This window comes from Python bivittatus, unplaced genomic scaffold (assembly GCF_059951505.1).
Source record: "Python bivittatus isolate LINGU-HERP-01145 unplaced genomic scaffold, Pbiv_v1 ctg000590_np1212, whole genome shotgun sequence".
NCBI lineage: Eukaryota > Metazoa > Chordata > Lepidosauria > Squamata > Pythonidae > Python > Python bivittatus.
The window spans coordinates 19,741,138-19,766,449 of NW_028277086.1; the positions used below are offsets into that span (position 1 = coordinate 19,741,138).

Here is a 25,312-nt window from a genome sequence, read left to right on the forward strand (position 1 = left end):
ATGCCATCACCTTCTGCCCTATGTATAGAAAGCTAAATGTATTCCAATAACAATCAAGCCTGCGAGTACCCTTCAAAGCCAATACCTCCCAAGCAAGCCATGTATAATTAATACTAGTCATCCTGACAAGGTCTTTTCCTTCTGCACAACTGATCCGTTCAATGCAGCTGAAACTTTTATAGATCAGAGGACACTGTCAGTATAGGCTGACCAATCTCTGAGGAGTTTTCCCCTCCTTCTTTTCAAGATACTCTGCATTAACAGCTTGAGGGGGTTCAATCAGCAGTGCTTTGATCTCGGCTGGAACGATAATTATTTAACATTGTTACAAGGATTTCTATAATCCATCCTACCATTAAATCCCTTTTATACCCTCATCTTCTGAAGCCTAATCTGCATCTGTACACTCAGTTTGTCTCTTCAGCTGGTTTCATCAGGTTCCAGCATTCTCCAACACCAAGACTGATGGCTTCTTTTTTTTTTAAAAAAAAAAGAAATCATTTTCTTTAAAATTAAAAATGGCAAAAAGGTCTTGTGCATTTATTACCATTTGATAAGCTAGCAATATAATACTAGGATATTCTGCTGTTTGCTCAATATCACCTTCCGTTTAGTATAATAAAAACCATTTTGGCATTTGTGTTCTTATTAAACAGAAGATTCCTTATGCTAATCTGCCTGATGTCTTGCAACTTTGTTCACACATTTGCAGTTATATCCACTGCAGTACCATGAAGCATATACTATCCTTCTGGGAACATATCACTGAGTAGAAGTTATATTTTCAGTCAGGTATTTAACACATAGAAAAATTCAAATGTAACATTTCAAAATAGAACATCAGAAGTGGAAACAGACATTGGAGACTGAACAAAAGTCCTGAAAATCAATGCTAAAATGAACTGTGTTAAGCTAAAAGAACAGAAAACTTAGACAAATGAGGGGGAGGGAAAAACAGAACCACTGAAAAGGAGGAGGAGGAAGAGGAGATTCTTAATATACTCTAAATGATTTTAAAAAAAGAGAGGGGATTGACTGTTTTGTGGAAATTAGTGCAAACAGGAATACTCAGTTTAAACCTCTGTTTATTATTACAGTGAAGAAAATCTAATGAAATTAATCTAAACTTATGATTGTCAGGTCTACTTCTGCATATTCTGTGTTTGAGCATAAGTCCACATAAGATAGGACGTATTCATTACCTTTTCCAAAGATTTTTAAGTGATTAGTATACCAACTAATAACTTATTATTCTGCTTTCGTAATGTCAGGTTCAGCCCAAAGAACTCCACGAGACAGTGCAAATACAGTTCTCTTGCGTTTATTAGCTTCCACCTCAAGACAGAAATCTCTCCAGACTGAACCTCAGTTCCCAAGCCAGCAAGCCACAACACCGTGCATTCCTTAGGGTGGTGCCAGTCTCATCTTCTTAAACTTCCCATGCTCCTGTTGGGGCTAAGGAAACGCTTATCTCCCTGAGCATGGCCTTCATAACAACATTCCATCACACGTAATAACTTAAGCTTTTGTAAGCTTTTGATAAAATTTCATGCCTTTTAATAAAGTATGTTACAAGTAGTCCTCGTTTAGCAACCACAATTGGGACTGGCGACTTGGTCATTAAGCAAAGCAATCCCTAAGTGAAAATCCCAGGACCGCAACTGTGCTTATGATTTTCCTTTGCTTTACAGCATCAGACGGATAAGGTCCCAAACAACCAAACAAGCCCAAACAGCAGGGAAGGTTTCCAGAACTTGACTCATGAGGAAGTCGGATAAAAGGGCAAATCTTATAGTCCTTTTCCCCCCTCCCCCCGCCCTTTGGAATGCTCACCCAGGCGCTGGGATAATTAGCAAGAATTGAGGTTTGTATTTACATTCATTGGAGATGAAAGGATTACAAGAAGTAAGCAGGCACACAATGGAGAATACACATTGAAAGGAATGTGCTAGCTGTTTACCGCGCTCCGGGCTGCAAGCCACAAGCCAGTAAGAAGGCAAACAAAAGCTTTTAAGGTGGAACTGATTAGGGTCTTGTCAATTTCAGGCAGCAGCTGTCAGCTGGTGGAGGGTTCTAATCAACTAATTAAGGTCACAGAGCTTAGCTTGTTAACTTGGGGTTAGCATTTTTTAGGAAAGGCAACTCAGGAAGGGATAGCTTGTTTAGGCAATCTCTCCGCTCTGCAAGGAGGGGGGAGAAAAATGGGTCAGGCATAGGACAACACATACTAACTGACCATAATGGTGATCACATGACTCAGAGAGACATGCTGCAAAGGTTGCAAATGCAGGCATTGGTCGCAAAGTTACTTTTTATCACTGTTGTAACTGCAAATGGTTGCCGTCGATGAAGTTGCTAACCTGTATTCAGAAAAAAGTGTTATCAGACTTCTGATTTTTGGCTACCATAGACCGATATGCCTCTCTCTGTACACTAATAGGTTGTGTCATTAGCTCAAGCTCCATATTCCCTCTGTTCTTCTGTTCTTGTTGTTAATGTTAAATTTATTTACTAATTGCAATTCTGTCACCACAAAAACAAATGGGTGGGCCATTAGGATAATTTAGTCTCATATCCTTTAATGAAAGCAATAGTTCTAAGGAAAAAATCTTGCACTAATGAACAAAATAAAATCATATTTCAGTTATGATCCAAGGGTTATATTTCATGGTTAAAATGCTTCTGAAAATATATCTGCTCAGATTTAGGAATATGGATCCCTTTAAATTCCATTTAATGTACATGGAAAACCTAAATAGCCTGAAATTTCAAAGAGCATATGAAGTTTCACATACTGTAGTATATTTTGCTATATTACATATATTATGCTCTATATGGATTATCTTATCTTTATTATTTTCCACCAATATATTAACATCTCCTTCCATTTATACCTTCATACCCACATGTTTTATTTTACTGTATATGTTTTGGGATGAAATGTATACAGTTAATACACCTGTTACTCTCTAAAGCTCCAGCAATGAAAATTGTTGTGGGTGCTAAACAAGGATTACTCAGCCTTGGTATTGTATCACCAAAATATCAAACTTAAGCTCTCTGTCTTGCTATATTCAGCCCACTTTCCCAGAAATAAATAGTGATAGATTTTCATGATAAATTAATTTTGGCATGTAATTGCAATAATGCTTAGAATTAGCCCACGAAGATTAGAATCCTACATGGAAAAAGAGATGCCAGAGGTTCAAGCTGGCTTTAGAAAAGGCCAAAGAACATGAGACATTATTGTTGATGCATGCTGGATAATTGAGAAAGCAAAGAGTAACAAAAAGAAGTCACTATATGATTCATTGATTATAGAAAGCCCTTTGATTGTATCAATCACATCAAGCTATGGAATGTGCTCAGAAAAATGGGAATCCCAGGACATCTCACTGCCTTCATGAGAAACTTATATACTGTCAGGAAGTCACAGTACGGACAGAACATGGCAAAACAGATTAGTTCCAGGTTGGCAAAGGAGTGCAACAAGGCTGTATACTCTACCCTTAGTTTTTCAATCAATATCATCCATATACTATATTAAGGGAAGCTAAATAGGAAGAAGATGAGCATGGTTTTATAATTGGAGGAAGGTGGAAACATCAATAATCTTCACTATGCTGATGACACTACTCTGATAGCCAAAAATGCAAAGGATCTGAAAACACTTGTAATAAAAGTCAAGAAGTACAGTGAAAAAGTGGGACTAAAATTAAATATAAAGAAGACCAACCTAATGACAACAGATACAACAGCCAGCCTTAGAACTAACAATGAAGATACTGAATATAATAATGAAGATATATAACAATGAATATAACAATGAATGTAACAATATAACAATGAAGATAACAATGAAGATACTGAATAAGATAGCTTCTGCCTTTTAGGGTCAAGCATCAACAGTAAAGGAACAAGCAGTCAAGAAATATGCCACAGAATAGCACTTGGTAGAGCAGCCATGAAGACCATGGAAAATATATTCAAATGCCATGATGTGTCTATGCCTACAAAGATCAGAATCGTGGAAGCTGTGGTATTCCTTGTGATATTCTATGGAAGCAAAAGTTGGACATTGAAGAAGCAAGAAAGGAAGAGTATTGATGCCTTTGAACTTTGATGTTGGAGGAGACTCCCAAGAATACCATGGACAGCCAAGAAAACAAACTAATGGATCATTGAACAAATCAACCCAGAGTTCTCGCTCAAGCCACTCATAACCAGGCTCAAATTATTCAAATTACTTTGGACACATTATGCAAAAACCTAGCTCTCTGGAGAAGACTTTAAAACTGGGAAAGGTGGAAGAAAAGAGAAGACAACCTGCAGTAAGGTGGATGGCCTCAGATACAGTGGCAATAAGTACACCGTTGGAAGACCTGAAAAACCAAGTTAGGGACAGATTGTCTTGGAGAATATCTATGTGGTTGCTAAGAGTCAACAATGACTTGATGGCTCATAATCAATCAATTAATGAATGGTTTGAACTTTATTAACTCAGTTTGCTTTACAATATAGATACAGTATATCAGCTCTCTATTTAGATAAACAATATATGACTGGGTTCTTGAGAAAGAGTAGCACAGGTTTATCTAAAGACCCAGATGTCAAAAAGGAATATGATACTTTTTGCCAGATAATTCTTCACTCTATTTTGTATTGGGAGTAAACACTGCATTTTAAATATTAAAGTAAAGCTGGATATACATACTTTGTCTAACAAGAAACACATTTGACCATAGTTTACATTTCTGCTGAATTAGATTTTTCAATGTTCCATTAAAGGTATTATTTGTTCTATTGGCTTTAACATCACTATAATCTGCTTCATGGAAGGAATAGAAACCAAGCATTGTATAAACTATATTAGGGGCAACATGAACCATTCTCCACATTTACCATGTTGAATTTGCAAATAATGTATCCATAAAGAGAGTGCTGTTCACATTTCCCACACAATAAACATATTCTCTAAGAGACTTAGGAAATATGCTTATATTTCTAGGATTCTGTATACTCTCCAGCGAGTATGGATAATTTCCAACTCAATATGAATATAGAGACCTTCAAGTATCATGCATAATCTCCAGTGGATATTGGTGAGAGACAGATTTTTGTAAATTCCTCTGGCTATATACACACTCCCAAGAAACATATCCTTGAGTTTATATTTCATTCAGAGATGGGTAACCCACCATCTTCAAGAAGATACATGAATTCCACTGTATAATTTGACTGATGGTATCAGCTCTAGCCAGTCAAATGATGAAGAGGTGTGGCTTCAAGCTCTGTTACTCAATTGTTCTATGCCTATCACCCAAGGTGCACATGGACTGTAGAAAGATGTGATCCTCCTCCCCCCCCCCACAAAAATAAAATTAAATAGCAGTACAGGCGAACACTTAAATGGGACTGTAAGGGGGAAAGAGTTAGACCTCCCCAATATACTGCTCTGTGCTGGGGAGAAAGGGAAGACAGACCTGGGCTGGAAATAGAATTATTGTGATGTTCACATGTAGTCTCTCATTATTCAGATGGTTTCCTAATGCTTAGCTATATGAGTAAATGGATTATAGGCAAAGGGTGCATGCTACTTCAATGTTTTAAATACACTAGAGATACCATGGAAGCAAGCTTAAAATGGGTCTGAAAGACTGTATGGTGGAGGATATGTGAAAAAGAGACAAAAAGAAAATTTGGGAAGAAGGAAGTATTTTCTTTCCCTTTCTTATATTCACAAACTCAGCACTCCATCAAACCACTGAAACATACACTTTCTGTATGGGCATTAATAGATAAATGGCGGTGTGAGGTGTGAAAGTGTGAGAAAGAAGTGATGGTGATGGTTTTCTCTTCTTCTTCCTTCTTCTCACACACACATACACATATACAAGCACACCAAGCCTATATACACATCACTTCCATATTCCCACATGGAAGGTTTGATAGATGAAAAATAAAAATACATATTTTCATATTCATTCATTCATATACATTCTTCATCCCCCTCACATACATTTGTTGTCCTTTTTCTGTTGATTACACTTAGTCTAAATCCTCCAGATACCTTCCTTTAATGCAAATTGTTCAAAGAACAGAAGGTAAACTCCCATGATTACTGCCTATATCATAAAGTCTATTCTGGAAGCTCACAAGAACTTTGAGAGTGAATTTCTTTTACATTCGTACACATACTAACTCGAATCCCTGCATCCAGGCAGATGATCAGTAGAGAAGGAAGAACCTTGATGGAGAGTTTCACTGCTCAGTTAACTGCTAGGCTCCCATTCTTTCCCAGTTTGTTTATTTTATTTCAGTTTCAAGACTCCGTGGCAACTTGGCAACTTTATATTTACAGATAAAAATTAAAAGAAAGCCAAATATGTCAAAAGAAAAAGAGAGAGAGAGAGACAGCTGAGCAGAAACCCAAACCCCAAAAGCCAAATAGCCAATAAACCAGTTCTTAAACAGTTTGCAGAAAGTCAGAAAGGTGGGAGCAGTATGAATCTGCAGGGCAGTATGAATTCCACAGGGCAGGAACCATCACCAAAAAGGCATGCTTCCTAGGTCCCAATAGATGCTGCTGCTTCATACGTGGCATCTGGAGTGTGTCCACTGAGGTGACCTAACCAGATGGGTATAAACATATGGAGACAGGCAGCCCCTCTAGTAAGCAGGCCTTATGTCATGCAGGACTTTATAGGTGATAACCAGCCAAAACTTTGAATGGCACCTAGAAGCCAACTGGCAACCAGAGCAGCTCACAAAGCAGCAGGGACACATGTGCATACCGCCACACATCCATCACTACCTGCCCCACTGCATTCTGGACCAGTTGTGGATTCCAAGTGGTGTCCAAGGGCAGCCCCAGTAGACCACAGTACAGTAAGCTACAAAGATGTATGTAGCACCAGATCCGTTATTTCAATGAATTCAGGCATGCTATCTATCTGGTTCAGTCCAGTTCTTGCAAACCAGTTAATTTTTTGGCTCTTCCTCAAGAACATCACACTGGGTCCTAGATACTCACTTCAGGCAGCCCAAGCACAGTGCATGCTATTACCCCTCCTCTACTTGCAGGACAAGCCTCATAATGAAGGCCAACACACTCAGGTGGCCTGAAATATATACACCGACTCCGTGCTAGGAAGAAGCCCAGGAAGGTGTCCTTAAAACAGGAGAAGGTAGGCCACCTTCATCCTGGCAAAATTTCTTATCTTTGTTGAAAAGTAATACCACTTTTAAAGGCATGTTGATATGTCATAATTATTAACAACTTAGTATTTCTGGATTTGGCATACTCATGGAGATTACACATAAAAATTTATTTTATCTTTTTGCTATCAATCTCATGTAATGGTTACATTGAAGCAAAGAGCAGGAAAAACTGATTCCAATGAACTAGAAAAAAAATCTTGTTAGAGAAACTGCTTTTATGTGTAAAAGCACAGGAAACATGAACTAAAATCAACTGGAACAGTACACAGCTTCAGCAAGAATTGGTATTCTCTTAGCTCACTCTTTGTTTGCAGGCACTTGTTCGACTGTAGCTTTCCTCCTAAATGATTCCATGTTGGGCACACTTGTTCAGTATATTAACAGACCTGTCCTTCAACAGTTCAAAATTATTGCTATGCAGGAATAATCTTGGCAGAATTAATGAGAAAAACACAACAAAGAGCAAAATGGTTGTGGACCAATTACATGCCCCTTTTGATTCTCAACCCATCTGCTTCCAGAAGCTGACATTGTTTCCTAGTCCTATGCAATTACCGGAGTATGTGATTGCCTTTATGACCAAAATACAGTGGAGACAGCTGAAAAGTGCAAAGCTTCCTGCCAGATTCTCTGGGTCTCTTGGTGCATGAAACTACAAGAAATAGTGTATTGTAATGCAGATGTCTGTTGATTCCCAATAGAATTTCAAACTCTAAATCCTTTATTACACAATCTACAGGACGTTGAACTTCTAAATATCTTCATGTCTAAAAATGGGCTTTCGTTTTCCTCCTGACAGCATGTCCCTTGTGCATATGCACTAATACTGTATTGCCACACGTATGTTATTGAGGCCAATGAGCCAAGCAATTACCCAGGATAGACTGTGACCCTTTGTCCACACTTAACAAGCATCTGTCCAGGAAATTCAGTGTGCTCATTCTTGCTTCCAACCATGCAATAATCCTATCTAAGCCCCAGCTATTTTGTCCTCCATACTTTAGGGACAGAGATAACATAAAAATAGTACATTTGACTGTGCAGAGAAGTGCCCTCCTTTTTTATACTCTACAGTAAAGGACTTCACAATTGGCCCTTCTGTGATACAGCAGTTCTTTCTACATTAAATCAGAAATATCAGAGGATTCTCATAAATGTATATCTCAGTGTCATATCTAAGTTTTCTGTGTTCCAAAGTTGACATCTGCATGTTAAACCTGAACTGTAAGAAGCCAGCTCGGTACTATGCATGTTTTCAAAGTGCAAATGTTTTTATAAAGCATTAATAAGCATTCCCATAGTACATTTTTTGCCTGAAATACTTTCTCCTATAGGATATGAAGTTAGCTATAGACCGGGGGGGAAAACACTGAGTAAGCAACAAGTTCTGGAGTATATTCAGACTATGGATATGCCTCAAACTGCTGTCAGGACAAGCAGTGAACCAATAGTATATTCATGGTTTGTCTCTGCCATAGAAAGCACTATGGCGAACACAGTGCCCAGCCTCACTTCCATTAAACTATAAAAGGTGATAGCTTGATTGCTACCCAGCAGTTCATGGAATACTTCGTATCTGCATGATGGAAACTGGAGTTACATGCTTACAAGTCAGTGAAGATCTACTCCCACCCTAAACTCCAGTTTATCTTGCAACAGAGGAGTCTGACTTTCATTCATTCAGCATCTATTTCAACATAGATGTATTCAGTCTGCTGCTTATTTAAAAAAATACACTGAAGTCTTAAGTAATTTTGACACATTGTTATAATGTTTCCATGACCCATCCCTGCGTACACATTCCTCCTCACACACATCACCACCCAGACTCATTTTCATATGGATATAAAGCATCAGGATAAAATGATGGTTCATTATAGTAGTACAGAGCTCTTATCTTCATCCAGCAAGAGTCATTTCCTTCCCAAGATTGAAATGCAAATGTGAAAATTAATGATAACTGCATTATCTGATAGCCAAGATAATACTGATTCAGCGTCAGAGTAGCACACAGCCATCCTATGATTTCCTCTGCTTCTTTACCATATTCTTCTTACTGTCAGACTCTATCAGTGGTTAACTGTGTATCATGAATTTTTGTTAATTTACATCAAATAGCATTTTCCTAGATCCCATATCTACCACATTTTCTCCAGTAAAAAAAAGAAACAAAATCAAGACAGTAATCTTCAAGTCTTTCTCAGGATGGCATGTGTGTGTGTGTGTGTGTGTATGTATGTGTGTGTGTTTATGTATGTTTCTGTGCCTGCTTTGTGTGTGTGTATATATATATATGCTTTGTAATCAGCTATTCCTATGCACACTAAATAGTTTGTCTATTTTCTACCCGAAAATATTTATAGCACCAAATAAAAATATAATTTATAAAGGCTGGGAGGGTATTGCATGAAATTGATTAAAATAAGCATTTCAAGCCCCCACCCCCAAATCATGTACACAGTGCAGAAATCACTAGCACTTTCCATTAAAATGGCACTGTTCATAATTCATATTTGACAAAATCAATTTCTTCATTTCAAAGTAATTACATTTTGTTAATTTCCTCACTGGGCTAAGCATATCTTTTTAAAAAGTGGTCCCCAAATATCTGATTCTTTTACCCAGATGCCTCGCTCCTTATTTCGGGGGGGGGAGCTGAAAATTAAACATATTTCACATCAGCCTGGCAGCCCAATCCCGTCCATGGTTTGTTCAGAAAAAAAAAGTTTCACTGATTTCAGTCAATTTCTTTCCAATGATACACTGACCTTAAAACCTGTTGCAATTTGTGTTGCATTTTATTTTTATTTGGTTTTTTATTTATTTTCTTAAGCAATTTTGAGTGGTCTTTTTACTCAAGAGTCCTCAAGTCATAGGCATCTGCTCATTGTCCTTTTTTGTTATTTTTTTCATTATGATGAGTAATCAATAAAGGTCAACAAAGTGAAGTTCCAAAACACAAGGGCTTGTTAAAGAGTTGAAGGGAGGCAAAGCGCAATCATGGATTTTCATTCAACTTTTTGGCTTATCAAGTCAGTTATTTTTCCAGTGAATAATATTTCCTTTTCTTCTTTCTGATCTTTGGCTATTCTACCTTCCCAACAGAGTCTATGCAGATTCACAAATAGTAACATCTGAAATGTCCTATTTAAGTCTTGCTCAACAAAAATGCTAAGCAAAAGTGCTGATTGTAACTTTATCAAAGGGAGGTAGGGGAGAGAAAAACAGGGAAGACAAAATTACAGATATAAGCAGAGCCCACAATAAGGTTGCATCAAATCTGATGTGGAATTCACTGAGTTAAATACAAGGTTGGGGTAATTAGGTAAGGTATGTAAACAGTGGGAAGTGGGAAATCCTTGTGTAGCCTGGCTGCTAAGCTTTGAAATGTTTTTACCCAGAGTAATAACAACTTCTAGAAACAATTTGAGATGTTCTTATTTATTGTTTAAATCTCTAAATTAATTAACTGCATTCTCCATCTTAAATGCTTTTCTCCGGGCAAATCCACACAGCCTCCTTGCTCTGCCGCAAAGACAGCCCACTAACCATTTCTATCACGTTTGGATGCTGTCACCTGTATTTCAGTATCCTCTTGCAACTCAGAAAGCTTGAGGTGCTGTTTTCCCAATTTCCCACTGCAAGATGCTATGGCAATTTAGGGTGTGTTGATGTGTTACAGTTTATTGGGAATGTGGCCTGTAATGACATATGTCATGTCAGAAACCTTGTGATTCCAATTGGTTCAACTGGTTTCTGTGGTCCTTCAGTCTGGTCCTTGACATCTCCTGCCATTCAGTTCTTTTTTGGCCACAAGGAAGACCAGAACTCTGATTTATGTAGCTTTTTTTTTTTTTTAACAGATGGTGAACTGGCCAATCTAGAGAGTAAAAGCTTTGAAACTGATTAGCCTTTGCCTTGCTTTATATTTGTAATTTGAAGTGTAACTGAAAGAACTCAGCTCCTGTACTTCTACAGCATGCAGAGTAGGGAACTCCCTTTCCAAGAGCTCCTGCTTCCAGAAGCCCTGGATGTTGTTTCCCCTCCACACATTTTATGCTTAATTAATAGCCTCCAAACCAACCTCCACAGCTAATCCCGCTTTTCAAATTCCAACTTTTCAGTAGCACTTACCTACCAATTGCATCTGGGAGATGCAAATATGGACAACCATTAGATGGCAACTAAGCCATACAAAACCTAACTTTTTCTTGACACCTAGTGGTTAATAAGTCAAACAGCTGACTCATAATTTCAAAGAATTTATTTTTTCTTCTTTTATAGGAAGTTTTATCTTGCAATTTGGGGGGAAAAAAGAGCTATCCAATAAAATTAAAACTTGGTTATAGTACTCGAGACCCAGATTCTCTTCTTTAATTATTTTTTGTGCTGCTATTTCTCTACATTGAAGTATTCCTTATCCCTTTGTTTTAATCTAATGTTTAAAGTAATTTAATTTATATTAAATATTTATATTGCAAATGCAACTCTAAAAATTTGAATTAATGAGAATATACCCATTTGTTTCAAATGAATTGAGAAATCTAGTGAGTTACTTCATTTGCCAATCAATTTCTTCTTACCACACTAATAGATTTTACTTGGTCTCTCCAGTTTTTTCAAAGAAGGGTACAATTCACTGCGTCTTAATGTTTGTTCTTGGGAGGAAATAATGGTGATGGTGATTACAGAAGGATGAATTTTTCTGAAACATCTGTACCTTTCCCTCTCTCACATCTTTCACATTTCTAAAGTCAAAATGCTGTTGGCTCTTATTCGCAGTTTTGGAACTGTTGAACATATAGTCTCTGCTATTTAGGAGGCAATTTGTAGAAGAGACCCATGCCTTTCTGCAATCTAACGTGGGACAGCATACCCCTAATGGCTATTCCCATGCTCTATGGCAGCAGAGCTATGTGCTTATTGGGGGGAGGGAGGGGGGTTATTCAGCAATTTTCTTTTACTTATCATCTTACAATTTGTTAAATCAGAGTAGCCCTCCATATGTTAACTATAATTTCCAATATACTGTCTAATTACTGTCCATACTAGATACTGCTGTAGTTTAACCAGGTTCCCCATACCTTCTTCTGCCTAACTGGGTTGCATTTTCTTAATCCTGCATCAGACAACCTTTTGAGGGTAAGCTGGCATGTTTAGAATTTTAAAAGCATCTTTCAAGCACTCTCACAGAATGGCTGCCACGTGGCAGGCTCACCTATTCAAAAAAGGATTGCTAGGCCGGGCATGGCAGATCATAATATAACCAAACTGCAGGCAAATGGTGAGGCTGCTTTCCAATATCCCCTGTAGCCCATAGGATGTCTTCTATCACTTCAGAGTAACTTAGTCTTTTCCTGAGAAGGAGGGCAAACTTCCAAACAAAGCATTGGGCTGCAACTATCCACAAATTTTCATCTTCTAAGGAGGCCTCTAGGATCTATTATGGGAGGCAAAAATATTGTTGTAAATAAAGTTTCTAGAAACCGACACTATGCTTTATAACATGCCAGTTTCTTGTTTACTCTTTTTAATTTAAAATAAACTGAAGGTATTGGACAGTAGGACAAGTGATCTAGTGAACTCCAAGGAAAGTACCTGTGGACATGTTGTCCATCCTGGTCTTAACTTATAACAGTTAGGAACAAAGGCATCAGGGATGTCCAAAATGTACCCTCCAACCTTTCAATCCTACTATTTACAAACCTTATTATAAATGCTTTCTCTATTCTGGCACCTGGTCTCTGGAATGAGATTCCCCCTGAAATCCATGTTGCTCCCACTTTGTTGGCATTGCATAAGGCCTTGAAGACATGGTTGTTCTCCCAAGCCTTGGGGTGATGGATGGAGTCCCCTGTTGGATGTGTTTTGTCTATGTTTTTGTATAGTGTGACCATATCCCATCTTGCTTTGAATTGTGTTTTTATGGTTTATTATATTGTGAGCTGCCCAAAGTCAGTTTGGAGTCAGGTGGTGCCTAAATTGAATTAAATCAATCAATCCATCAATCAATCAAAAAGTTCCAGCAATATAACTTTCAATAGAAACTACCTATTTTTTTATTCCATAGAGATATCCAATAACCTTGTTTGCCCTCAGAATATGGAATAATCACAATTCAATCTTTGACATCAAAAGAACTAAAATACCAGGGCTACCCAAGGCTGCTGCATTATGGGACAGTACTACAATATGACTCAACATAAGGCAATTTCATAAGCTGATTAGGAACCAGACATGCTCAGCAGCTGAGGGCTGCTGAGAAGAAAAGTTCTAGAATGCCAATAGCATTTTTTGTCCTCTGAGTTTCTTATAACTCTGATATCTAATATACTATATTATAATAAAAGATATATCTAATATATCTTTCTATTCATGGATCTTAGCTTTTCTATTTGTAGACCTCAATTGTCTTTTTAGCCTTGAGTAGATTCCAAATTTCTGTATCTCTTAAGATGTTATGAACCAAGCGTTACATGTTAAAGAAAATTGGTCAGTAATACACATAACAAAGAAATCACAAAAAAGTACAATTTTCAATGTATATTTTATTAATTGCAACAAATTACTTTTTTATAAAAGTTGAAGCTACATTACCTCAAAGCTAAGCAAGTAATTTCATTTTTAAATGGATTCCATGCTACTTTAACTACCCTGAAATATGTTTGATGGTAAATCATGTTTTTACATAATGCTAGATGCTTTGTACAGAATATAGGCATATTTTTGTAAATTATTAACAACATTATAAATACCACCATTATAATCCGATATACTATCTTCTTTCGTTCTTGTTTGCACTATATTTTCCACCTGCTGATTTCAGAAAATTACTACTGAAGTTCTTTTCCTCTTCATGGACAGAATACAGCAATTTGCAAAGTCAAGCAAGGATGAAAATGTGATTGAAATATAAGAGGTCGTTTTAATGCAAATGTTGTTACTGCATTATAATTTTTTTCCAGCTCTATTCAGCTGCTTAAAGAGAATATTCTTCATTTTTAGACATTTGTAGACATGGCTATTCTGAGGATAAGGTTTTAAATATAATCATCATTATTATATATCTATCATATAATAATGGAAGAATTTTTACTCTTTTTTATTTAAAAAATTCAAATGATTTCAAGGAGAGAGGCATCTTAGTGTAATTTTAGCAACAAATTTAACTCTTGCTCTTTTTTGTTTCACAAATCAAGTTTTGCATTATTTACCGCTAATAGCTCTCTAGATCATTTTTATTCATGCCGATGAAATTGCCACTTTTTCCAGCACTGTCAGGTTCCATCTGCACCATTTATACTGCTTGTAAGAGAAAATATTAGCTTACATTTCTGCCTAAACACGAAGCTCTTACACTTTATTGATTGCAGTCTGCAGGTTTCTCTCTTAACTGTGAAGTCAATGACCAGGGTGTGTTAAATGATTTATATCAAATGAAAAGTGATAAGAAAAGTCCTTGAAAACATCATTGGCTGCCATATCCATTTGTTAAATGCAACGTGCTGCTAATGTAAGTTCAGAGTTGGAAACTAGATAATAAGTACTTAGTTTCTAGCCAAAAAAAAATGTTTCAAGGAAGTACTAACTCCATCCTTTAAAAAATTTAGTGTCTACATTTAAGAACTGCTTCCCAACTGAGTTTTGAAAAACACAGGGACATCCCAAAGGAGATCTGGGAAAATGTACTCTTCATTAAAAAAAACAAAAAAATAATGCAAAGCTAAAACTGGACAAAAAACATTCAGCATAGCAGCAAGCAGAAACAGTCCTTTTAGAATGAATTGAAACTATTTTTTTTTATTGTTATAGCCATTCTTCCCTTACAAGAATGACCTTGGAATGACTATGTGTCCTAATATTGTGTCATTCCAATGGAACTTTGGGAAGAAACATGACTTTCTTGCTTCCAAATCCACCCAAAACACTTCAGCAGCTCTCTGCAAACAATGAAGATCCCTCTTCCAAAGTTACTCTTTGCATGTAAGTCATATCTCATGCCGACAAAATGGTTTTGCATATGGGAGGAAAGACACCTCCATAATCTAGGGTGTGTAACACTGATCCACTGACTAAAAAGGATAAAAGGACATAGTGTTGGTCTGGACTATCCAAGGTTAATTTCTTGCTCTCTTGGCAATACTAGTTAGCACCAATTCACCATCTGCATTATGGCAGCCAGTGGCTAAGCAGCTCCAAGCTTCTCAATAGAACAAACCTTGATCCATTTCCATTTTGCCTCAGCATGGAATTCGGTATAGACAGAGACTGCCTTTGTCATCCAGATGATTTTCATTTAGAAATAAAAAGAGTGGAATAGTATGTGTTGAGTTTCCTGGATTTCTCAATCATGGCATTCTTCTACTCCAACTTATGGGTTTGGAAGCTTTAGGGATCACTTACTAATGCTGAAAGATGAAAGAGATTCCAGGAATTGTTCAAGAGATTAAGAGCCTTTTCCATTTCCCTCTCTCACACACACAACACACATACTATGGGCACATCAAAAGTTTCATATTTTGGGTGTGCTCATGGATTTGGACTAATTTGTTGCCAAGCAATAAACACTTTGCACACTCAGAAATGTAATTATTATTATTGAATTTGGAGACGGTGAATTTCATATCTGAACTTCATTTCATACACTGTTTTCTTCCAAAACAGAAGTTGATGCTAATGCCTACGGCAAGGGCAACCAAGCATTAGTTCGCTACCAGGTTAAACAGCCTTCTCCCAATATGTGTAAACGTTTCCACACATAGCTTTTTAAACAGATCTTGAGATAAATCTTTGCATTTTAGTCATAATATGCCATTTTGTATTTTTAAAAATAAATATCTAAAGAACATCATAATCTGGCTAGTTACAAACAACTATTAATTTCCTTGTCGCTTCTATATAAAAGGTATACCTCTGTCATATCTTTTCAAACATAACCTCTTAGCTTTAGGATCCACTTTTAACCACTGAATCAGCTGCAAATGGGATTCAATCAGTAAACTGATATAGCGCTGAATTTTCTTATATAACCTGTTTTTTTTATTTTAGATGCTTCCTTACCTGGTCCATCCCAGTCTTCTGTCTCAAGCGTAAGTGGTCCTGGTTTATCCAACCGTGCCTCTCCATCAGAATCTGCTGCTTCTTGGCTGCCCTCTTCATCACCTATCGATTTGCCAAAGAAATGCGTAGCTTTACAATAAATTCCATAATAACAACTTGAACACGTATAAAACAGTTTCTTCTCTTTCAGGCAAACACACACATACACATACACACAAGCACCAACCCATAACACATTACATTATTTTTATTCCTTTAAAATTCACTGTGCTAAGACACTGCTTCAAAAGAATTCATGCAACAGAGGTTACATTATTTTGTACTTTATAATTTTATATTCTTTCAATATAGTAACTTTATGATGTTATATTGTATTACATTGCGTGTGTGTGTGTGTGTAATACTGAATTTGTACACATTATATTTTAATGCACTTTGCCTAGGATTACTTTGACATATTAATATTTTAGATAAATAATATGTTATAAAAGTCAAACTACTGAAGCTAGTTTATATAAAAATAGTTTTTATCGTAGGAAAAAAGTTCAGAAACACAAAAAAATTTAAAGGATAAAAACAGATTCCAAAATAATAATAGTAGTAGTAAGAGTAATAGTAATTACTATTATCCCTACAGCCTATATAAAATATTTAATGTGAAGGATTGGGAGGGGAAGAATAGGGTAATTAATGGTGGACATATATTTTGGAAAGTAATTTAAGAAAAGTAAAATGGACTTGTTTTATTTAAAGAAAAAAATTGCAGACTCTGAAATAGAAATCAAGAATTCTTAAGAAGTTGCTATGTACTGGCTTTAGTTTTCTTACTAGATATAAATGATTAGTCTGTTAGCTTGTTTAAATGACTCCTGAGGTTCAGAAAAGTTTTTTCAGCTCTGGCAGAGTTTCCATACTTGATTTGGAGATTTGATTTCACTTCTGGAAAATAACATGACACTTATGAGGCTATACATTTGTTTACTGAGCAACTGCCGCCTATATTCAGGACTGTTAGGAACCGCAGCCAGCTCCGAAAGCAGGGTGCCGTCAGAAATGAACCCTGACCCTTACGCTTACAGGTCTCAAGCATATCTAGCACTGAAGTTAAAAGTTTCAGATAAATACAGGAAAGGTATCAGTCCAGGCTTATCCACTCTTGTCTCATTGTGGAATATTTGTTTGTTTGAAAAGCAAAGCACAAAGACATTTGCTCAGCAAATAACGTAACGAAACGAATAACGTAAATAATGTAAAGTAACCAATCTTACAGACTGCAAGATTTGTTTATCAACCACACAAAGATAAAATCTTTTGAGGCCCTCTTCAGACTGGTCAGAACCACCTGAATGATTTCAGTATCTTCAGAGAAGCAGTAGAGCTTTAAAGCAGTGCTTCTCTTGGCAACTTCAAGATGTGAGGGCACTGGCTGGGGAGTTCTGGGAGTTGAAGTCCACACATCTTAAAGTTGCCAGGTTTCAATGACTAAATTTAAAAACCTCATAACAACAACGTGTAGAGGATTTGCTTACCCTTATTTATAAATTGTTGGCGAAATATGACTTGGAACCTGAAAAGTTTAAAGGCTGTGTAGTCAAATGGATGCAGAACTTTGAGACAATCATTGATATACAACTGAGGATTTCAGTGGAAGAATATTAAATTCACACCAGATATTATACTTAGAGAAAATCTGATATGCTTGCTTTATTTATTTATTTAGCAAATTTATATGCCCACCCAACTCTCCAATACAAAAACCTACCAACACCCATCCCCTGCAGCAGCCAAAGATACAATCAATACAACCATTTGAGTGGCTCCTTTTCAGCTTGGGGTCCCCAGGCCCTCTGGCAAAACCATGTCTTCGGGACCTTTCGCAGCAACATCAAGGTGGGAGCCAATCTTAATTCAGAGGGAATATTCCACAGGGCCACCAAGAAAAAGGCCCTTCTTCATGGTCCCATCAGATGTACTCCCTCAGTGATGGGAACCGCAACCTACCCAACCTCCCTCTCGGGTAGGCCAGGTAAATGTAACTGGGGAAGGGTGGTCCTGCAAATAGCCAGGCCCCAAGCCATGTACAGCTTTAAAGATGATAACCAGCCCCTTGAAGTGGACCCGGAAGCAGATCCGCAATCAATGCAGCTCCCACAAAGGAGGTGATGCATGTGCAAATCCGGACTTGCGCAGAACTACGCAGGCTGCTGCATTTTGAACCAACTGAAGCTTTTGAATACTCTTCAAGGGCAGACCCATGTACAGCGTGTTACTACAGTCCAGTAGTAACCTGAAGGTGACTAGGGCCTTTTTGGTGCCTTCAAGTCAGCGTTGACTCCTGACAACTACCTGGACAAATCCTGAAGGTTTCTTGGCAAGATTTCCAGAGGTGGTTTGCCATTGCCTGCTTCCTAAGGCTGAGAGTGACTGGCCAAAGGTCACCCAGGCGGATTTGTGCCTAATACGATTGCTAAAATGGACAGTTCATTTTCTAAAAATTGTTGGAAATCCAATGAACACATTGGATCATGCAACAATTTTGGAAAATGATTTATAATAGAATAAAAGAAAGCTGAAGAGCTGAATTTCCTTTCCAACCTATTTTTCAATTAAATATTACCAAACCTCACATTCCTGCAAAGCATATTATATTAGCTCTGTATATGGTAACTGCTGAAACAAATGCTTCTTTTTGTAAAATATGCTTATTCCTTCTACAGAAGAACGGCTAATTAAGCCCTGGGAGTACGCCTCAATATCTAAAATAATCTCGTATCTCCAAACTCAATTTGGAAACATTTCTAGATTACAACTTTATATACAGGTTGTACCATATCTGAAATCTGGATGTCTCTCAACATAAAATTTCTATGGTTCAGAAAAAAATTACTGCAGTTCTTAACCTTGATTTACATTATGATGACTGCTGCTTTTTATATGATTTGGATTTTTACAAAGACTGGTATTTTTAAAAATGATGTAGTACACTTAGTTATTTAAAGTAGTTAATGAAATACAGTATTGAAAAATGTAACCTAATTCTATGATGCTTATAAATTCCTCACTTATCTACTATTTATTTTTCCTTTTTGGCATGTTTTTTCTTCTTTTCCTTTTCTTCTTCTTTTTTTCAATCACTTGGTTAAAAATATTACACACAAAAGAACTGAAGTTCCAGTATTCTCCGCATTGCATTATTAAATCTATGTACTTCAGATGCTTTACACTGTGTGTGTGTGTGTGTGTGTGTGTTGTGTGTTCATTCTTATGCAAGAGAACGACTGAGCTTTTTTTTTTTCTTGACTGAGTATCACAGCAGCTGTTGGTTCCCCTATAATGTACTTTGCAATCATCTATATCTACAAAGTATTTTTTTAACAATGAACAGTTCAGAACTGACAGGTCTAGTTTCTTGTTCACAACTGCTTATCACAGCATAGATATCATATATGTTTTCCAGGTGCTTTCTATAGTTAGGATACCTTCACAGAAGCTGCTTGTGAAAGATAAGGTCATAAAAGAGATGAAAAATGTGTGAGCGTCATACACTCATGGTTTTATCATCAGACAAGATAGCTTTCAGTAAGGACTTCCCAGTGCAAACAGAAAGCTGCCTAGAAGACAGAGGGGAAAATGTAGAAAATTTGGAACGGCATTCAGGTGTGCTTTTTATTGAAAGCATACATGTAAAACTAAAGTGCCAGCAGTAAAAAAAAAAAAAAAAAACTGAACAGAAACGGCTTCAAAGATTTACATAGAATTGCTGAAGATTCATTTTGTCATTTTATTGTAAGTTTTATATTGTATGTTTGCCACCCAGAGTCTCATCTGATAGATGAGTGGTGTTATAAATTTGATCAGTCAATCAATCAATCAATCAATCGTGAGTCAACCTGAAGTAAAGTCTTCTCTATAGCTACCTCAGTTCTTTGGAAGGTACTTCCTGCTTAGCTGAGGAGCCTAGTATCTTTGTTAACTTTTAAAAAGTTGTAAAACAAACAGATTTTTCATCAGGCTCTTAATTCTTTGACTGTCATTGTTTTTAATCTCTTCGTCTTTAATTCTGGATTTTAATGCTTTATTCCAAACTGCTGACCTTAAATGATGCTACATTCCATAAACAGAACATTATATTTTGGAGTTCAACAAGAGGCCTTGTTTTTACTGTTGGTTGCATGTCTACTATTTGTATAAACTGCAAGAAATCACAAGGGGTTTCAAGAATATAAAAACACAACATTTCTGCAGGGCTGCCTTGCCTTGCACCCTTTCCTTTCCTTTCCTTTCCTTTCCTTTCCTTTCCTTTCCTTTCCTTTCCTTTCCTTTCCTTTCCTTTCCTTTCCTTTTTTCTTTTTTACATCAGTCAGCCAAAATATAGGCAATGTATAATGGCAATATTTCTGGCATTCTGCCTCTAAACAAGCATCTAAGAAACACTATAGGATATAGCTATACGTAAACAATTTTTTGTTCCTTTTGCTACCATCTCTACCTGGAGTAGGTAAAAAAAAAGTAAAAAGTAAAAGTAAAAAAGCTCACAAAATCAGAAAAGGCAATCTGTTAACCAATTCATAAATAATTTTTTAAAACTGTGCTAAAAAATCCCACACTTCATTCTTGACATAGTTACTTTAGTTGTTTGAACTGAATCCTGTAAGTTTCATACTGCAGTTCTATCCCATATGTGTTCTGTATGGAAGGCTGGAAGACTCCAAATAAAATATCTTACTTAAATAAAGATGATGATGCCACTTGGAGAACTGTTAGCATACCTTCATAATTACAGCAGCAGAACATTAATGTCAACAGAATGCTCTAACTCTAAAGCAGGAGTGGCCAGCTTTTGGGAGTTGAACAGGTTACAGGTTGCTCATCCTTGCTCTGGGTCTCAAAATTGCAGTATCAGACACACTAGAAGAGGAGCACAATTTAGTTATATCCAAAGCTCTCTGATGTTACTAACCTTCAACAACATTATGCCAGCAAAAGAGTTGACATAATTAAAACCCTACAACCTGTATTTAATGGAGAACCACATCCTTCCACCATTTATCCTATAGAGTCATCCAACAAAGCATTCAGTTATCAACTAATTCTGCACCAAATTGTGGCATGCCAAGAGAAGTAAATAAATCCCCGATACATTTCCTGGGCCCCAGTATTATTCTGGCCTCCCAGCTTGAGAACTTGAGCATACAACTTTAGTCTGCTGAACTTCTCAAACACATCTAGAGGTAACCAGCTTGATAAAGATTGAATTAATGTATATTACTAGAATATGGCATTCCCAGATACATTCTTAGGCCCCAATATTATTCCAGCCTCCCAGCTTGAGAACTCTGAGCATGCAACTTTAGTCTGCTGAACTTCTCCAACACATCTTCATGCAACTTTAGGCTACTGGACTTCTGCGTCACACCTGGAGGTGATAAAGGTTGAATCAACTTCTATTAGTGGAATGTGGCATTTTAAAATGTAATGTATTGTTGTTTTAGTCTATTAGTTCTGCCTGCATTCACTCATCAATTCAATAAATTAAAAACATGAAAATCTGCATTTAAACCAATATTTAAATATGTTCTTTTAAGTCAGTTTCTTCTCATGGTTTGCATTTATATACATACTGTTTTTCAAAACCCACATTTAAAAATATATGATATACTTTTTGTGACCAAAACTGCACTGGAATATATGGGAGTACAAAACTGTGCATTAGTTTATTTTCCATCTTTTTAAAGATTTTTATATGCATATTTTCTGAAATAAACCCAGCTTTATCTCGACAGTTATGGACAAAAAGGGATGGGGGGGGGATAATCACAGGTTTTCTGCAACAATAATTTAGGTCCATTTATACCCCATGTTTTCAAGCTTTTTTTCTCTTGACTGCTGCCTATCACTTAGTAATAGGTACTTATTACATACAAAGTGACATTTTAAAAAATGCTTGTGACAAGCAGTATGTTGCTTTTTATGTGAAATGCATAGTTTTCCAATTGCACAAAGAAAAGGAAAAAAAACCAATCATATCCCACGGGATAGCACTCAGAACTGTGATGCCAAAATAAATGCTTCAAAATCACATGCCAGAATTCAGAGATAACGTACATGAACATTAAAATTGCTTAAAAATCCATCTAGATTTTATAATTTCCAAAGCACAAAAATGACAATTAATTGAGTTACATTAATTAATAGTTTAATGTCTAGCATAAGTACCATAATATAACCAAAAAGTCCTTTGCATGGATTCATAATGTATATGCCAGGAAAGGAATATATGAACTGAATCAGTAAGCTGAGCATTCATAGTGTTACCTTTCTAACACTATGAATGACCTCTGTACAGACTACAAAAGAAAGTTTAAGTTTCTGTTGGATCTGTTAAACTGTGTTTTCATATTAATTCTCTGGTCCATCTCACATACAATGGAATAAATCTGAGACGAATCATAATAAGATATATGGTGGTATTTTCACTAGCCGGCCTGCCCTCTTTACTCACTCTCACAGTTACCAGCCTTAATTGCGGATGCTGTAGGATTATCCAGTTAAATCAGAATCAATTATGTGATGGTGGTAGAAACCTTGAGCATTACCCCCATTAATTGTCAATAGATTCTCAAAACAAGCAACTGTCCCAGATTTCCATCAAAACACAAAAAGTACAGCCTGGGACCTTCAACATGCAAAGCAGATAACTCTACAGCTGACCTATATGGGTCTTCATTGATAAGGATTCAGATAAGACTATGGCTTTTGACAAAGATGTTGCCTTACTGGAGCAAGCTCCCACTCTACAGCCACAAGCAAGCAATGTGAACCTGTCTGCAGTTGACATTTCTGATATATTCATACACAACATACAAACTAAAAAGTTTTTCTTCTGGAAACACTAAGCTGAACATTTTCTTCAGAGGACTGCTATACAATTATTTACAGACAGAAAGAAGGTTATCGAGAAATGCGTATTTCTGTATTCCTTCCTTGTATGACCTCTGTTTACACACTATGTGAATAACTTCTTTGTAATGTCTGCTTGAACTAAAGTCAAGGAAGTGTTGTAATGATATGGCATAATTATCATTGTATTTTAGATGAGATCATGACAGTTAAAAGAGAAAACTAACAACTGCTAGGAATCCACCAAGGCCATTACTGTATCTCTGACAGAAGTGAATTGACCAATACAGCATTTTCTGAAGGAGGTGAGAATACAGAAGACCCTAAAGTATCACCAGGAATTGTACATGTCCTATCATGTGATATAGGTACACAGAAAAGGAGATCTGAAACAACATTTTAAAGGATATTTAATTTCACAATATTTAGCTGTTGTTCCTGAGTATGCAATCTACACACAATTGTATATTTGGAAACTAATAAATGATAGGACCAAATATTCTGCAACATTTTTTATTCAACTCCATTCACACCAGTGTGCCATAACTGGAAACCAAATATATTCCAGAACAAGTAATTTTTTAAGTTATTTTACAAGCAATTTCCCTCAAGGTTAAGCTCAACTGGATCTACAAAAGGAATTCCTTTTTGACCTCAAATGTGGTAATCAAACAGATCTTTTCTAAATCACTGTGTGTGCTTGTATTCCAATTTTAGCCACCCCCGTCAGCTTCTGGCAAAATCAGAAGCAGATTCTTATGGATTTCAAATGCTTGTTGAAAACAAATGGCAGTATCTGGTCTTAAAGAAAACTATTCATATTCAAGGACAACCACAATTGCAGAAAAATATTTCTTCTGTTTTGTTTTGCGTTTTACTCATGCAGCAACTACTTATTCTGAAAAAGCAAGCTCAAGCTTTAGAGAAAACTACAGAGGAATACAAAGAGAGAGAGAGAAAATGCCCATACTTGACTATATAATTAGAACATTCTTGGATTAAATAAATTCATACCACAAATCTATCTTGCAAGACAAAATTCCTTAACTTTTATATATAAAACACATTAGTTTGATAGTGCCGATTTTTAAAACCATTTTTCACAAATTATAAACAGTAACTTTGCCTTTTTATCCTATTATTTTACGAGACACCTCTCATCATACATTATACACTATCTCTGTTTACCAAGAATTACTGTGCCCTTCATTTCCTTGAAAACTCCTACATAAAGGCTCCAGGAAGAATTAAAAATAAATTAAAAAATAAGAACGTGCTAGCTTGAGAAAACATGAAGTATTTTCAGAGAATGATAATGTCAGTCCTGGGGGGGTTGTGGGGCTTGATGCCAAGCAAAGCTGGGGGCTGTTCAATCACCTCTATCACGGCTCTATCAGTGTCTACACTCCAGTCAAATCCAGAGAAAACAAGGAGTCAAAGATGCAGGTCAATAAGCTTATAGACGATTTGCACAAACGGTTCCTCCAGCAAGGTAAAAAACAAAGTCATATTGGCTTTTTGGGAGGGTTTCTTTTTTTCCCTTCACTTTGAACTCTTTGGGCTAAGCACACCCTGGAAAACTCATCACTGTATGCAAGAAATGCAAAGGATGGGACTTCTTAATCCTGTTAAGAAAAAAGAACAAAGTTGTCTGTAAAGACTTCCTTGTGGAACACAAAGTGATTACAGGCCACTTTGAGTTCCACAGGGTCACAAAGTGATTACAGCCCACTGCCTTGTCTTGATTCTGCTTCCAGCTGCTTAGCATTAGGAAAACAGAAAAGCAGTCATTAAAGATATTGTTTGGGAGATGGAAAACCATTACAGATTGGAAGCATCTCTTTAAAAAAATGGCCTTTCTGATTATCTTAAACATACACAAAGAAAGAAAGAAAAACAGCAAATAAATTGACTATCAGAATAAAATGCAAAAGCTGCAGAAAATATTTACACGTGTTCGAGTCAGAAAGTAGGAGGGACACTGGGAACTTTTCTAGTTTGCCAAGGATTTGGCTAGCATTAAAACAATGCCCAAAAGAGGTCCATACAAATGCAACAGGAAAGAGAAAAAAGATAAATCAAATAACAATGGAGTCAGTGTAAATGAATGCTGGCATCTTTAGTTACTCAT

The 25,312-nt window shown here is 36.6% G+C and overlaps 1 protein-coding gene across 3 annotated transcripts in view; it reads right to left on the reverse strand.

Moving 5' to 3' along the window:
- The window catches only part of ZFPM2 (zinc finger protein, FOG family member 2), a 334,837-nt gene that overhangs the window by 228,803 nt on the left and 80,722 nt on the right, over positions 1 to 25,312 (reverse strand). For all 3 annotated transcript variants that reach the window (XM_088149049.1, XM_088149048.1, XM_088149050.1), the window contains one exon: positions 16,282 to 16,383. In XM_088149049.1, the coding sequence (XP_088005175.1) occupies positions 16,282 to 16,383 (102 nt within the window). The remainder of the gene's footprint in view (positions 1 to 16,281; positions 16,384 to 25,312) is intronic.